Source organism: Plasmodium knowlesi (genome assembly GCF_000006355.2).
Source record: "Plasmodium knowlesi strain H genome assembly, chromosome: 8".
Taxonomy (NCBI): domain Eukaryota; phylum Apicomplexa; class Aconoidasida; order Haemosporida; family Plasmodiidae; genus Plasmodium; species Plasmodium knowlesi.
The window spans coordinates 635699-652549 of record NC_011909.2 but is presented as its reverse complement, the minus strand read 5'-3'; the positions used below and the strand labels follow the sequence as shown (position 1 = coordinate 652549).

At 39.0% G+C, this 16851-nt stretch overlaps 3 protein-coding genes across 3 annotated transcripts in view; 1 reads left to right on the top strand and 2 right to left on the bottom strand.

Moving 5' to 3' along the window:
* Positions 1 to 69: 69 nt before the first annotated feature.
* PKNH_0814500 (MO15-related protein kinase) lies at positions 70 to 1050 on the bottom strand (the record flags this gene model as incomplete). Its single annotated transcript, XM_002258749.1, has 1 exon — positions 70 to 1050. The coding sequence occupies one exon, from the start codon at positions 1048 to 1050 to the stop codon at positions 70 to 72; it is 981 nt and encodes a 326-aa protein (XP_002258785.1).
* Positions 1051 to 2103: 1053 nt separating this feature from the next.
* On the bottom strand, positions 2104 to 9711 carry PKNH_0814400 (SPRY domain-containing protein, putative; the record flags this gene model as incomplete). Its single annotated transcript, XM_002258748.1, has 2 exons — positions 2104 to 2372; positions 2529 to 9711. 2 exons carry the CDS (start codon positions 9709 to 9711, stop codon positions 2104 to 2106), a joined length of 7452 nt encoding a protein of 2483 aa, XP_002258784.1.
* Positions 9712 to 14847: 5136 nt separating this feature from the next.
* PKNH_0814300 (SICAvar, type I (fragment)) overlaps positions 14848 to 16851 on the top strand; it is a gene marked incomplete at both ends in the record, with an annotated part of 5390 nt that continues 3386 nt past the window's right edge. Inside the window, 2 exons of the mRNA XM_039113979.1 lie at positions 14848 to 15009; positions 15148 to 15988. Coding sequence (XP_038969613.1) covers positions 14848 to 15009; positions 15148 to 15988 — 1003 coding nt within the window. The remainder of the gene's footprint in view (positions 15010 to 15147; positions 15989 to 16851) is intronic.

Here is a 16851-nt window from a genome sequence, read left to right as displayed (position 1 = left end):
TATATATATATATATATATATATGTACAGGTTCGTCCTGCACACTTTCACTTGCTCCACCGTGAGCCAGTCACAAGTCGTTGAAAGGAAGCTGAGACACATCACAGGGAAGAGGGTCGCTAAAAAAATACTTATGCTTCATTGCTTCCTCTGCAGTGATGCGTTCATGAGAATTCAGCCGCAGAAGGGACATTAACAAATCGATGCAGTCGTCATCATCTATTTTCAATATGTTTTTAAAGTCCTTCTTATTCGCCTTTGTAAATTCTGTATATAGGGGAAGGTAAAGAGCCTCAGGCCAGTTGTCTTCATTTGGTGTCCCCAAGAGAAAAAATATTTTTCCTAACTGATCAATTTCGTTTTCCCCCGGAAATAAAGCTTTCTGTAAATGGAGTTCTGCAAATATGCACCCAAAACTCCACATGTCCACCGAGGAGTTGTACTTATTACTTCCCATTAGCAATTCGGGAGCTCTGTACCATAGGGTGACAACTTTGCTAGTTAAATTTAGAGTCCTTTTATTATACTTATCTTTTGAATACGTATCCACGTACATATCATATGCATACTTGGAAGATAACCCAAAATCTGCAATTTTCACTTCCCCTTTTTTGTTAATGAAGATATTTGCAGGGGATAAATCTCGATGCATAAAATAATACTTATGTAATACATTCAAACCATTCAGAATTTGCAAAAGGATGCATTTTTTTTGGCTATCTGTTAGTAACACTTTTCGATTAATAATTTTTGCCAAGTCGTAGTCCATAATTTCCATCACCAAATTTATGTAGTCTTTCTCACAATACAAATCCAACGCGGTCATAATATTTTGATGTTTTATTTCTTTCATTATTTTTATTTCTCTAAGTAACACAAAGTTAATTCCACACTCATCGATGTAATTACTTATTTTGTTAATTTTCATTTTTTTTATGGCTACTTCCTTTTTCAGTATGGTGTCGTACGCCTTGTACACCTTTCCGTAAGACCCCTCCCCCAGAAAGTTGGGTTTGAAGATGTATCTCTCTGTCGAGTTCGTTTCCATCATCCAAGGTGAGAGGGTCCAGACGCCAGAATTGGAAACTTCCTGTGGGGGGGCTCAGTTAGGCCGCGTCTTCCCCCGCGACCCGCAGAAATGGAACCCCTAAAAAAAGAATGATCCTTCCCTGGAAACACCTACAACCGAAGAAGGGGGGACAATTTTGTGGAAGTTACCTGGGAATTCGATTTTCTTTATTTTGTCATACTCCCCTCGCTGCTTTATCACTCCTACCACACAGTTCTCTTTTTACTGCATTTGCTGCGTACCCTTTTAAAAGAATTTCTTCTTTTTTTTCTTATATCCTTTTGGTCAAACGTCACTTCACACGCCAAAAAAAAAAAAGAAAAAAGGTAGAGCAAAGGTGTTAGGTGCTTTCGACGCAAGGCCACGTTTGCCTTAACGGGAGTTAATAAACTGGGGGGAAGGGTTCGTTTTTCCCGCTTTACCCGTTTTTTCTTCCTCACGCAGTGGCCAAAAAGGTTTATTCATGCTCTGGCGAGGTGGAGGCACTTGCGTTTGCGTGGTTTGAACTTGTGCCCCCTTTACAATTTTGTAGCGCCTTTATAAGTACCCCCTCGGCAGATTAACATCACAAGTTGGGCCCAAAAGAAAGAGGAACATCGCAATATGAACAGCTGTAATTGCTAACGCACTGTTTACATTAATATGGCCATTTGGAGGGGGGGGAAATACCTCCTTGGGCATAGTGTTCCCACATATGTTTCACACCCATTTAATGAGAGGGAGAGAGAGAAAAAAAAAAAAGGCAGGCTTTCTGCAAATTCTAGTTATAAGGGAACGGCTTAAAACTCCAACCATATTGGTGCTGTTTCTACAGGGTTATTAATTTACGAAGGGATGCACATGTACACATACGTGGGTGCATATACATGGGCATGCGTGCTTTTCCTCGATACAGCGCTAGTGTGGGGACAATTTGAAACAAGAAAAAAGTTTTCTAAAAACACTTGGAACAGCACATGCGATATATTTCCACATTGCACGGTGAAACAGAGTGAAGGAGAAAAAAAAAAAAAATAGCTGCTGGGGCCGAATTTACTAAAAAATTGATAACCTGTTATCTTCAATAATTTTTCCATTTAGGGATCCCTTCTCATTCTTTTGCTTTATTTCTTCCTTGAAGTATCTTCTCTTCTTTTTGTTGTTCTTAACTTTAATCATGTATCGTTTGTACGGCTGGCACACATAGCGACAGTCATACTTTATCCCGATATTTCCTTTTTTTTCTCGCAACAAGTTTCTGCACAGTATGAGATGCTTCACCATAATTTCCAGGGGGGAGTACACGGGGACCTTCAGGCATAGACCTTCAGTGGAGGTATAAAAAAAAAAAAATAAATAAATAAAATAAATGGAAAAAAGGAATTAAAAATTATTCATCAATTTTGGCATGAAAAATCCAAAGTTCGGTTAGTCAAAATTGCGCAAAATGCATAACGACGCTGGAATACACGAATGGTTACCCAATATACCCTCGTTGACAGAACTGAACGTCAGCAAATTTCTGTTCTTCGAGAAGAACATGCGAACAAGTCTCTCCTTGTACGGCTTATGATAAGCAATCAGCGAAGTGGTGTCTAGGATACACTGGCGAACATTCACCTGTCGTGATGTGTTAAAATGGGACAACTTTTCTCGAATCCATAATAGGGCTAAATACAAATGATCCTTCTTAAATTTTATGTCTTCACTATTTGGAGTTTTATTTTTATATATGTATTCATATATCTGATCGAAATTTATGTCATTGAATTCGTAATGCTTTTCATTAAAGTTTGAGTCATTACTGTCACCATCTGAAGTGCCATCATCGTCACTTGAGCTTGAAAATGTGTGCGCTTTTTTTGGATACCTTTTTTTTCCAGATGTTTCCTTTCTGAAATATTGTTTTCTATTCTTAATATTGTATGGATTATCCTCCTCAAAGAATTCATATTCCTTGGATAGTTTATTGTAATGCTGTTCATACTCTTCTTGCAAGTTGTTCGTTTCAAAAAATTCTTCATCATAATTTGATTTCATGCTTCTGTATATCATTCTTTCGATTTTTTTTTCCTTCCCAAGGTCATTATTGTTTAGTTGGAAAATTTTCTTCGAAGTTTCATTTATCCCTGTAGTGTCCGTTCCCTTATCTTCCTCCTTTTTGAGGTGATTCGCGAGGTCTGCACATTTGTCATCCTCTGCACTCCGCGTACGTTCCTCATCTTCCTTACCCGTTCCTTCATTTTTTGCGTTAGACGGGTCGAACGGCTTCCCCTTTTCCTTGTTTGAAGATCCTTTCGCGGAGTGCTTCTCCGATTGCCTCTTCACCTTGTCATCACCAATGCTTAGGCTGTTTTCTCTCTTTTTATCTGTTTTATCCCCATTGCTGTCGCTACTTTTGTAGCCACTCCCCGCTCCATGCTCCACTAACTTCTTACGACGCTGTCTGTAACAGCTTCCTAGCGTTTCCTTGCTTATAGTTTTATCTCCATTGCCCCCTCTTCTGTTGAGCTTCTCCAATTTGAGCACTATATCATTATGCCTACTATATTCCTCGTTGGAACTATCACAAAGCAGACTATCGGAAGACCCGCAATCCGTTTTGATGTCATCATAAAAATGGTTATCACTTAAAGTATCATACGTTTTGTAACTCATTTCACTGAGAAGATCATCCTCCATATCATACGCTCCCAATTTTTTACACTTTTTTTTTCTCAAAGATATTGTTTTAATAAATTTTTTATTCGGCTTCAATATCTCTATCAGCTGTTGCGTGTAAAGCATAGCAATGTGAAAGCTTCCCCTTTCGTTGGTTAATAAATCTGCGTACTCCTCTTCCAGGATATTCAGCACCCGTATAATATTTCCACTGAGAATGCTATTTCGTATGATGTGTCTTGTCTGCAATGAGTCCACCATTCTTTTTAGCTTGTCTTCAGACAGGTACAAGTTGGCAAAATATTTAGTAATGTATTCCTTATCTACTGAGTACCCCTTTCCTTCTTTTTTATTTAATTTTTTTAAATTTTCATTTTTAATCATCCCTGATTTTTCTCGTAGCAGAAGCTGAATTCTTTTGTTAATATCTCCTTCACTTTTTCTCGCTTCCTTTTTCGTATTAAAAAGGTTAGTAGCCAAAATATTCAAATCTTCCTTCAAGTTCAGGCTTCTTTTACCTCTTAATCGATTTAATAGTAAAATGTTGGAGTCTTTTCTTACGTTTAATAAATTGCCAAGACTGTTTTTCCGCGATATCCATAGCGTATTTTGCAAATTCGCAGGGGGGTAGTTGTATTGGTTGAATTCGTAGCTCTTTAGGATGGTTGCCGTAAGATCGCTGATTGTTTGATTTTCTGCTTCTTCTGTGGGTTCCTCTTTTCCTTGCGCCTGATTCAAAGGGAGAATTTCTCCTCCGGAGAGGGGAGGCTCAACGGCCGATGGGGCTGCATCGATGAGGGAGGTAACACCCTCTGTGCTTCCTTCCACCTTCTTATGATCTGCGTCACTTGCACTATTCGGCTTTTCTTCCCTGTTGCTACCTTTCGTAACATCGTCCACTGGATGGCTATCCCCTTTCGTGTCATCAGTTACACATTTGAGATCTGTTGCCTGTTTATCCTCACCTTCATTCTGATCGCTTCTCAGTGCACTGCTTGGGGTAATCGTCGGATTGTCCCTTTCCTTTGTCTCTTCCTTTTTGTCCCTGCATTCGCTCTCTTCCTCCTTGTTCAGTTTCTCATACTCGTCTGGGTAGTTAATTATAATTTTGTTAAAAGCGCTTTTGTCCTTTTCGTCATTTTGATCCTCCTTGGAATTTTTTCTTTCCATTTTGTGGGGGCTAGAAAATTCTTGTGCTTCACTGTTCAGGATACGCATATTGGACAGAGATTCACCTTCTTTGCGAGCGGTATCATTTGCGGCTTCTATCGCTTCGCCCTTTTGTTTTTTGATATCCCCATCAGTGTGCTTGTTTTTGCTACTTTGAGATTGTGAAAGTTGAGCTGGGTGCTCTTGGCTCTTTGTTTGGCTCCCTTGAGGACTTTTACTGGGGGTATCATCTCCGCTGCGTGTGGGGGTGCACGTGGGTTTGTCCTTCGCTTCGTTCTTTTTTACTTCATCCTTTTTTCCTTCATCTTTTTTCATTTGATCCTTTTTCATTTCATCTCTTTTTATTTCACACTTTCCTGTTTCGCACAGTTCTGTTTCGTCCTTTTTTACTTGGTCGTCCCCCCCTGGTGAGTCCGCCTGGTCTGCAAAGAACTTCTCCAGGGAGTGTTTACTGTTGGAGGACTCCCCGACGATGCTACCATTGTCACCCATATTTTTATGCTTCTCCATAAAATCCACAAACGATTTGTACGTATTAAAATAGCCGCACTTTATCAAATGCGACTTAATAACATCAGTAAAAATGTCTTTCTGAATATAAATGGACTTGATGATTTTCCTTTCCTTTTCGCATTCCTCATAAATCATATTGTAAATGTCGAAGTAGAAATTGTTCAGGTGAAATTTGATTTTGTCGCCTAGAGTAGTCAATCCAACAGTAGCATAATAATCATACTTGGGGTTTACATTACAGGCCTTACCTAGGAACTTGCCATTTTTTGTAAAAAATGCACTGTTATCGAAATAGTTAATCCCACACCCAATTATGTCATACTTGGTATACCCATTACTGTAACTTTCTAATTTGCTATCGATAATTTTTTTCCCATCATCATTTTTATATCCAAAGGAATTATATTCATATCCTGGATTTTTGTTAATTGTGTAGTTTTTGCTCGTCATGCCTATCACAATTTTGGAGAAGTTGGAGCAACTTAACACCTCCACTTCAAAATAGTATATGCTACAATCTCTGGATGCACATTTATTTACCTGAACGCATGCAATGTCAGTGTGCTTTCCCCATGCGCTATAAGTGGCAGTTAGTTTATCCTTACTTACTGATATGAAATTGGATACATTGATGGTGTTTATACACATGCTGTCTTTGAATAGATTGTTAAGGTACACGTATCTGTGCTTAAATCTTTTATTCTTTTTTTTCAGATACAGTTTTTTTTTTTTGTCATAATGGCTGTTGCTATGGTTATAATGGCAATTGTGTTTCTCGTCTTCTCTGCTTATTTCCCCTTCCGACTCTTCTACGTCCATAAATTGGTTCTCCTTTCCCCTTTTGCCTTTTTTTTTCCTTTTTTTCCTTCCGCCCTTGTGATACGCCTGGTCTTCGTCGTCCTCATCCGCTTGGTCGTCACCATCTGATGGGAGATCGTCATCGTCTGTCTCGCCATCCGCTTCGTCATCATCCGAATCGTCACTACCATCATCGTTGTCGTCATCACTGTTGTCATCATTATCACTGTCGTCACTGTCGTCGTCATCATCGTTGTCGTCCACATCAAACTCGTCCTCTTCTTCCGCGTCGTCCTCCTCGGTTCCGTCATTCTCATCATCCTCATCATCTTCATCCTTACCTTCTTCCTCTTCCTCGTTTTGATCTTCGACGTCGAATTCACCTTCCTCCTCATCAACTTCTTCATCTTCTTCTTCCTCGGAGGAGTCATCATCATTAACATCATTGTCATCATCACTGGTGTCCTCTTCGCCCGAGCTGGATTCTGAATCAGACTCCATGTGCGACCCCGACCCCTTCCTGTCATCTTTGTTTTTCCTTCCCTTCTCTTGATTACCCTTTGGATCATTTGTTCCCTTATCACCTCCTTTTCTCCTTCCCCTGTTGCCTTCTGTGCCCTTCCCTCTGGAGCATTTTTTATTCGAGGTGTTCGACAAAAACAGCGTCGATTTAGGGGGGGTGCAACGGAACCTACATGAGTGGTCCTTATCGCACGTGTTAACCAGTTGTCCATAATTGGCAGAATTCTCGAAAGTAGAATACTCTCCACTGTGTTTGAATGCGCCTCTTCTGTTTCCCCCTTCTTGCATATTTATTTCCCTGCTTACACTGATAGACATTTCTCTTTTCGTTCCCTTCTTATTTTTCCACTGACACGTGAACACATCCTCCTTCCTCAAAACCTTACAGCTTTCGCGGGGAGTTTCCCTTCTTGGAAATAATGAACTGTCCATGTTTTTACCCCTTCTGGTGGTACTTCCTTCGGCTGCTTCTGTATGCATAAGATCCGTGCATAAAGTAGTCCATCCATTTGTGCTATGTCCCTCCAGAAACAACTTAGGGACTGAGGAATATTCCTTGCTTTTACTGTTGGTTCTGTGATCCTTCTGATGTGATGTATCTTTAGCAGGGAAAACCACCATCGTTTTTGATGTGACCTTCCTATTTTCGAAATGAATTGTTTCGTCCATTGCGTACATTAGTCCAACTTCTTCGCAAAGGAGCAACGAACCTTCCACTTTTTTATTATCCCTTCTCATGCGCATGCTTATTTTGCACTCCATAAACTTTACAAGAAGGGTTAGGTAAATCTGAACGTTGCAGAGAACGAAGTGTAAGAAGCACAAATAATGGGCTCCGCGGAAAATTATTCGTTCCACTACCTGCATGAGCGTGTACAGTACGAGTTCAACCTTCCGCGACTGTTCACGCAATTTTGGCATCCACACAAATGTGTTGGAGTAAGGTACTGTCAGTTCTTTTTGATCTGTGCAAGGAGCCTTTCCCCACTGGGCATGGGGCATGTACAGATGTTCATTCCTACATTTGCATGCAAAGAGTGCACGAGTAATAGTGCCTCCCTTGTCGAAAAAAATTATTCCACTCTGGCCGATGATACCAGCCGTAGGAATCTTCCCGTTGGCAGGTGCAGATACTACTTTCTGTGGATAATGTTCGGCTTCCATCTTATCATGTGTAATAAGTCCAGTTACATTTCCCCCGACGCATAGGCACAGAAACTGTCGTAAGATGACCTTCCCTTTTCCAATTCCGCACTTGCCATTATTATTTTCCAAATGTGTCAAATGAGGAGAATATAAATTGGGTAATAATACACTACGGGGGGAGAAATTATTGCAGCTGTGTTTGTCATTTTTTTTTTTTTTTTCCAAATGTTCAAAGCACAGATAACAATTCGCATGCTCCATCCCCTTGAAATAACTTTTATCAGACATGAGGCGGTTGTTCAAGAAGGGTACATTTGTAGAATACTGAGTTAGAACCTCCGTGTGCGTGTACGATGGACCACAGAAATAAATTTTTTCTCCCTGATGCTGTAATGGAGTGAGAAGCACTGCCTCTGCCACCCCCAAATTGTAATTTAGAAAGATGTGCTCCGTAATGGCAGCGCCTATGTGTTTGGAAAAATCTGAACAATTGTAGCTGTTCGCAGGCATTATATACATGTGGAATTTTCTCCATTCAGAGTTAAGGGGAGAATTCATTTCTGCAATTTTGTAGGCACACACTTGGCTATAACTGCCTTTATGTTCACACATATTACTAGCTTCACATTGGATCGGGATCAGTACCCCTGATTGTGATGCCATCAAATTAATCTTCAGGATGTTACATGTTTTTTTTCCACTTTCCCGCACTCCCAACCGATGGCAGTGATATTCCGATTGGGCGAAAACAACCCCTCGCATGTACAAAGTATAGGGTAAGTGTGCAGAAGGAGTTACGTATGCAGTTTCTTCCATTTTTTGATTCCCGACAGAATTATAAAAAAATGAATGCTCCGAATGGATTGATTTAGAGGACGATTTTAAGTTGTGACAATCATCCGTTATTCCTTTTTTATGCTTCTTCGTTCTCCAAGTGGAGTCCAAGTTGTAATTATTTAAAACGGTGCAATGGCAAACACATGGGCGAATTCCTCGTCCATTCAATTTTCCAGAACCTCCTGGACGTTTTATCCTAAGGCGAGGGGAGATTCTTCGTCTGTGTACATTCATTTTATTTACCACTCTGTTACATGTTTGTAACTTCTTCCGCGTCAGAAGGGAAGTCCCAGATTCTTTTGATTCTCTATTACAACCTTCCGACATTGGCATGGAAAATAGTATGAGGAATACTTTACGACTCGATAGAATTATCCTTCTCGAATATCCGCAGGAGCATCCTCTTCTCCATTTTAAATTAGGTACCAGTAATGCACTGAAGTGTCCGCTCGACATGTTCCGCATGTTGGAATGCAATTTGTATTTTCCTCTGTGCACTTCACTATTGAAGGGCGCTCTTCTCGTACTTCTAAGGTACTGCGTATTTTTATCCTTCCTGCATAGCTTTAGACGAGTAAGGGGGTATCCTTTTTTCTTGGACATTTTCATATCAGCGTGACTTTCACGATTGTTACTGAAATGTTTACTTTTTCCATTTTGTTTTTCACGTCCTACGAAGTAAAATGGAATTTCCAGGTTGCTTTTTCTTACATCATATGTAAGTCTATCGCAGATTTCGTCTTCTTTCTTCAATAGCCCTTCTTCGTATGTTTTGCCTGATCCTAACATGGTCTCTTCCTCGCTCACGTTCGAATCGAAAATGTGCGATACTATTTTTCCTTGGGAACGGGGCATATGGGGAATACCTTGATCATAATTTACGGGGCGGTAGGAATTGGAAAAAGGATGAGGGCCGGATACGTGCCCTATCCGTTCAATTGTCTTCCCCCTTGCGGAGAAGTATTTATCTAATATGACCTCCCCATTTGTGTGCACTGGACCAAGGCACTCGGTCATTTTGCGTCTTCCGTCAGGATAGAGGTCGCACAGGAAGGGGAAGTATACTTTTTTTCACTCAGTGGGGGTATTCTTTTCACAGAAGGAGACAAAAAAAAAGAAAATAAATAATATAATAAATAGGAAAAACTTGGATGGGCAACAGAATGCGATTCATCAATGTGTGAGCGAAATGGAACATGTTGTAAGTTGCCGTCTTTGCGCACATGAACCAGTGAATATCTCAGCAGAAGCAATAACGGGAATTATGTACAATGTGAGCAAAGAGGACTATAGGGATGAAGAGAAAGAAGGAGTGAAAGCCTTCATATTTTCGCTACGTATATGAATATACAAGCAGGTACATGAGCACACGTATATATGCGCGATGATCAGAAGTATAAAAATATTCTCAATTGGTCTATATTATATGTGTGCATTTATCATGGGTTCGTAAACTTCTTCTCTTTTTTCCGCACCCTAAAGGCGTTTCTTACTGTTCATAAGTCATGTTAACTGGTATAGTTGAATTTTTTTCTTTATTTTCCCCTTCATTTATAGCCTCTTAGTGAATGGTTTATAGTTCTTTTTTTTTTTTTTTTTTTTTTTTTTTACTTGAATTTAATTTTTACCCTTAACAGTACTCATCATAATAGGGATTAATTTCATATAAATCATATGTGGATGATAATATGCATATCTACGTGTAGAATGTGTAAAATATTATCTTACTGCGATTTTGTTTTATTCCTAATTTATTTTTTATTTTTTCCTGGGGGGGCTTCTTTACAAGGGGGTCGCGCATGAGTGTACGAACGTGCACTTATCACTTATTGTCCACACAAGGAAGGAGCTAAGGATGGAACGCACGTATATAGGCAAATTGTGCGGCAGTATGTGACTTTTCTCGGGCATATACTGGAACGGAAAATGGAAGGAACGCTTAAGTGGGATGCCCCTTGTTACGCTTTTACATTATTACACACAGCACCGCGCACGAACAAAATGCTGTATATATCGCAGGGAGGAATAAACGAGGGTGAAAGAAGAAAACGAAAAAAAAAAAAAAAAAGAACTTACAGAAGCCAAACAAGGCTTACGGAAGTTTCAGCATCCATGTGATGTAGGAATATATACGCGTGATGTGTGCGCATATATTAGCACGTGAAGAAGAGGGAAGGCACTTATTATTTTAAATAACACGTATGTGTGAACATATATACATGTATATTCCCAGGGGTGTGCGCGGGGGGAGGGTAAGAGGGAAACATACGCAGTGGAGCCGGACGCCTTAAAGGCATGCTTCTGGAATGCGTAATTTGAACGCTCTGAGCAAAGGGTCTGTGCCCCTGATCATACGGCGGAAGTGCTCATGGGGGGGAACAGCGAAATTCGGAACGAGCGAACTGCATACAGAAGAGGGATGTATGCAGGAGTGGATGTGTACGCAGAGGACCATATATATGTGAATATATATGTACATAATCCTGACAATATGCTTACTCAAATCATTGAGCTTCCAAGCACAGCACTCACCCGAAAAGAATTCCACCTATGTGCGAGCGCATTTAGCTCAAAGGGGAAATTTTTTTTTTAAAAGAAAGAAAAGGAAAAAAAGAAATCCAAAGTCCTGGTTTAACCCAATAGTAGTCACTCTGTAAGAAACCGCCTGTACGTAGGAGGGAAATGTAAAACGAACAGATGAAGCATGGGGAACTGAGTGTGCCGCTTAGAACGTGCAGTTTAACGTGCCTTATGAATCTTGTGTTTCAAAATGTTGAAGGCGAAGTGGAGGGTTAACCCACTACATGTGATCTTCCATTTGCATATGCACATTACGTACAGGGATTAAAAGTAGGGAGGTGAGCGATAGGTGCGGCGGAGGCGGGTGACGCGGCGTAACATATAGTTTCGTAGTGGGAATTGGACAAAGACAACCTTGGGATAATTCCACAGTTAGTGATCGCATACATGGAGGTAAGGATCGGACAAGGCATGCGTACATATAGTGTGGAGAAGTGAGAAGATGTACACGTGCACAGCTACATGTGTGCATTTCTGTAGCAATTTTGAATTACACGTAACGCATGAAATGTAGACCAAGGCAGGTGCGCTATGGGGGAAAGCGCATGTGTGCGCAGCTAAAGGGAATTTTCACATTTATGGGAGTACTGGCGCCCGGTAACCCGTACAGGAAATTGTGGGAAGCTTGCGTTAGGACATTTGCGCGCCTAGCATTTTGTTTGCGCTTGCCCATATGTGTAATGTATTCATATATGGTCCCTTTATTATGACAGCGGAAAGGGCCAATTTCTTTAAACGTTCTGTGTGTGCGGGAAGAGGCGGAAATGAAGGAATGCGCAATGCAAAAGCGGTTTTGCTCTGGAGAAATGGGAAAGGTGAGTAAATGCTGTATGTGTAGAAATACTGTGTGTATTCATGTATAGATGCGCATTTGGATATAGTGCTTAAACGCCCGGGCGCAATTTCAGGACACCTCCATATGAATGAGCGACGGCGCACAATGAAAAGGAAGAAAGGAACATTCGGGAAGCAAAATCGGGTGGTACAATTGAGCCCCACTAAGACGGAGGGGTAAGAACACATGAAACGTTTAAACACTGCTCCAAGCAGAGAAGAAAGCAAATTATGTTAAGTGCGCTAGAAGGAGTTCTGCTTGAACGTTTACTTGTACATTTCGCTATGCTTTGCTTCATCATTGTTTAGTTTTCTGTTCTTTTTTTTCTTTTTATTACATTTCCTCGTTAAATGACCCTTCAACCGTATTTAGCGTCCCCTCCTTCGCAGCATCAACATGTTCCAATTATGGAGCGCCGTCGATATATATATATATATTTATTTTTTCCTTCACATTCGGGTTGGTATGCAGTTTCCGGTTTCCCCCCTGCCATCCGGTCCCTGTCTTCTAGGAGTTTTTCCCTTCCCTTCCCCCCCTTACTCAACTTAAGCTAACCCCGAAACCTTATTTCAATACCCCTGAAACCTTATTTCTTTCCCCCTAAAACCTTATTTCTTGCCCCCTTAAACCTTATTTCTTTCCCCCTAAAACCTTATTTCATTCCCCCTAGAACTTCTTTCCTTCCCTTAAACTTCCTTTCTTTCTTTTTCTATCCTTTAAACACTCTTTCCTTTCATTTAAAACTCCTTTTTCTTCCCCTTTAAAACCTTCTTTCTTTTTCCTTTTACTCCTTTTAAACCTTCCTTCTTTTTTCCTCCTTCAAAACTTCCTTCTTCTCTCCTCTAAATCTTCTTTCTCCTTCCCCCTAAACCTTCCTTCCTTCCCCCTAAAACATCTTTCTCCTTCCCCCTAAAACATCTTTCTCCTTCCCCCTAAAACATCTTTCTCCTTCCCCCTAAAACATCTTTCTCCTTCCCCCTAATCCTTCCTTCCTTTGCCCCTAAATCTTCTTTCATTCCCTTAAACTTGCCTTCTTACTTTTTCTATGCTTTAAACATTCTTTCCTTCTTTTCCTTCCCCCTTTTAAACCTTCTTTTTTCCTTCCCCCCCCTTTAAATCTTCTTTTTCTTCCCTTAATAAAACTTCTTTTTCTTTCCTTTCCCCCTTTGAAAACCTTCTTTCTCCTTCCCCCTAAAACATCTTTCTCCTTCCCCCTAATCCTTCCTTCCTTTGCCCCTAAATCTTCTTTCATTCCCTTAAACTTGCCTTCTTACTTTTTCTATGCTTTAAACATTCTTTCCTTCTTTTCCTTCCCCCTTTTAAACCTTCTTTTTTCCTTCCCCCCCCTTTAAATCTTCTTTTTCTTCCCTTAATAAAACTTCTTTTTCTTTCCTTTCCCCCTTTGAAAACCTTCTTTCTCCTTCCCCCTAAAACTTCTTTTCCTTTTCCCCATTAAAACTTCTTCCTTTTCCCCCAAAACCTTATTTCTTTCCCCCTAAACCTTCCTTCTCCTTCCCCCTAATCCTTCCTTCTCCTTCCCCCTAAACACTCTTTCTTTTCCCTCTTTAAAACCTTTTTCCTTTTTTCCTCCCTTAAACTTTTCTTTCTTCTTTTCCTTCCCTTTGAAAATCTTCTTTCTTCTTTTCTCCCTTTAAACCTTCTTTTTCTTCCCCTGAAGGTGCCTAAACAGCAGGCCATATATTATTGTTCTAAATAACCGAGGGAAAAGAACATTCCTCTTTCCTTCCCTCCCTAAAACAAAAATTTTCATCTTCCTCTTCCCTCCCTAAAACAAAAATTTGCAACTTCCTTCTTCCCTCCCTAAAACAAAAATTTTCAACTTCTTCTTCCCTCCCTAAAACAAAAATTTTCAACTTCCTCTTCCCTTCCTAAAACAAAAATTTTCAACTTCCTTCTTCCCCTTAAGGACGTTAAAATACCAGGCCATATCTTATTGTTGTTCTAATAACCGAGGGAAAAGAACATTCCTCTTTCCTTCCCTCCCTTAAACAAAACATTCCTTCCTTTCTTCCCATGAACAAAACATTCCTTCCTTTCTTCCCATAAACAAAACATTCCTTCCTTTCTTCCCATAAACAGAACATTCCTTCCCTACCTTTAAACAAAACTTTCCACTTCCTTCCCCTAAGGGTGGTTAAATACCAGGCCATATTATTGTTCTAATAATCGAGGAAAGAACCTTTCCTTCATACTTCTTATTTTCTTCTTTCTTCTTTTCTTCTTTTCTTTTTAACCTTCTTTCTTTTTATTAAGAATCTGGCTGGAAAAAAAAAAGAAAAAAAAGAAAAAAAAGAAGAAGAAAGAAAAAAGGAAAAAGAAAGAAGAAAAAAGAAAAAGGTAGTAGTAGTAGTAGTTTGAAGGAGTAGTTTCCAAAAAAGTACTTTCCAAAAGAAGTCGTTTCCAAAGAAGTAGTAGTTCCAGAAGGAGTAGTTTCAAAAGGAGTAGTTTGAAGGAGTAGTTTCCAAAGAAGAAAAAATATATATATATATATATATATATATATATATATGTATGTATGTCGAATTGAAAGGATATATATAGAGGAATATTTGCAAAGAAGGGGGTGGAGGAGGAAGAATGTATATATATATATATATATATATATATATATATATATATATATATATATGTAATGGTTTTTTTTTAATTCTTAATTCTATATATTATATATATAATATATAGTATATATAAATTTGATTTGACGAAGACATACAACAATGTCGACAGTAGGAAATGGTGCCAGCGGAGGTGTTGGGGGTGTTGGGGGTGGTAGCAGCGGTGGTAGTACTTCCTTGATGGAAGCATGGATGAAGAAAGTGTTGGAGGACAGTACTGGGGGGGCACCTGGATCCAGTCTGAACAGTGGGAAGGACATTATGGTGCGTGAATACATATGCATGCGTATATATATATGTATATTTATATGCACAATTCCAATGGTACATATATATGCACATTATGCGTGGCGGATGAAATATATTTTTTCCTGTTTTCTTTCATTCATTATTCCTTCGTAGGACAAGTTGAAGGAAGATTTGGAAAAGATATTCAGTGATTTGCAGAGTAGGTTCACGGGTGTGGAGGCCCAGGAGTTGGCTGATATGTGCTTTAAAGCCGGAGAACTATTTGATAGGAGTAGCACATACGTTCGTGGCATGAAGACATTTTGTAAGGGTATGATGGAAGTGCGATATTTCATAAGTGGATTGAAGAGTGGAACGAAGAAATCGGCACCGGTGCAGGTTGAAACAACCATTGAAGAACACGAGTGGTATCCGCGCTGTATTGTTGGTGCCGTCGCCCTATCCACAATTTATGGTGACAATTGCAAACTGGGGGAGGTCATCAAGAAAATTGATGAAGAAATGAAGAAGAAGTTAGGGGGACATAAGAATAATGGGGCAAAATTGGATAAATGTAAAGGACTTACGAACGCTGACGTACTGCTGGGTAAAGCACTTATTGGCGGCAAAATAAGAGAATGGGCATTGGCAGATAAGGCCAGGGCAAACATAGATGCCACTAAGAATAAGGCAATCCAGAGGGTAGGGTCGGTAATGGATGATAGGGATAAATTGTGCAAACAGGATCAGGGGTACCCAAGTGCGCATAATCAACTAAAGGGGAATACAAACAGCATGGCATCTTTCCTAGGAATAGTGGACAGCGCCAAGGTTGAGAATAATGATTCACCAAATCTATTCGACGTCTTAGTGAATGATGACTTAACATTTCCACCGGAAACATTACAAGAAGCACTTGCTCCACTAGTGAACACGGACGGTAGTGGAACCGTGGACCCGAGCAAAGTGGGCGAAGTTATGGAACAGTTAAAGAAGGAATCCGAAACAACAGTAGGTAAGTATTCTATTATTAATACATTAGTGCTGTATCACATCATTTATGTATCACATCATTAATACATCATTAATGTATTACATCATTAATATATTAATGTATTACATTATTAATGTATTAATGTATCACAACATTAATATAATACATTATTAATGTATTAATATATTACATTATTAGTGTATTAATGTATTAATGTATTGATGTATTAATGTATTAATGTATTAATATATTAATGTATTAATGTATTAATGTATTAATATATTAGTGTAGTGCATTATTAATGTATTACATTATTAATGTATTACATCATTAATATATTAATGTATTACATTATTAGTGTATTACATTATTAATATATTAATGTATTACATTATTAGTGTATTACATCATTAATGTATTAATGTATTAATGTATTAATGTATTAATGTATTAATATATAAATAATGTATGAATGTATTAATGTATGAATGTATTAATGTATTGATGTATTAATATATTACATTATTAATGTATTACATTATTAATATAATACATCATTAATGTATTAATGTATTAATATATTAATAATGTATTAGTGTAGTAATATATTATTAATATATTAATATATTAATATATTACATTATTAAAGTAATAAAATGGAAGGAATAGAAAGAGAAGGGAATAAGAAGGAAGGAAAGAGGAGGGAAGGAATGTGGATAAGGAATGTGGGAAGGAATGGGGGAAGGAATGTGGGAAGGAATGTGGGAAGGAATGTGGGAAGGAATGTGGGAAGGAATGTGGGAAGGAATGTGGGAAGGAAAGGAAAGGAAAGGAAAGGAAAGGAAAGGAAAGGAAAGGAAAGGAAAGGAAAGGAAAGGAAAGGA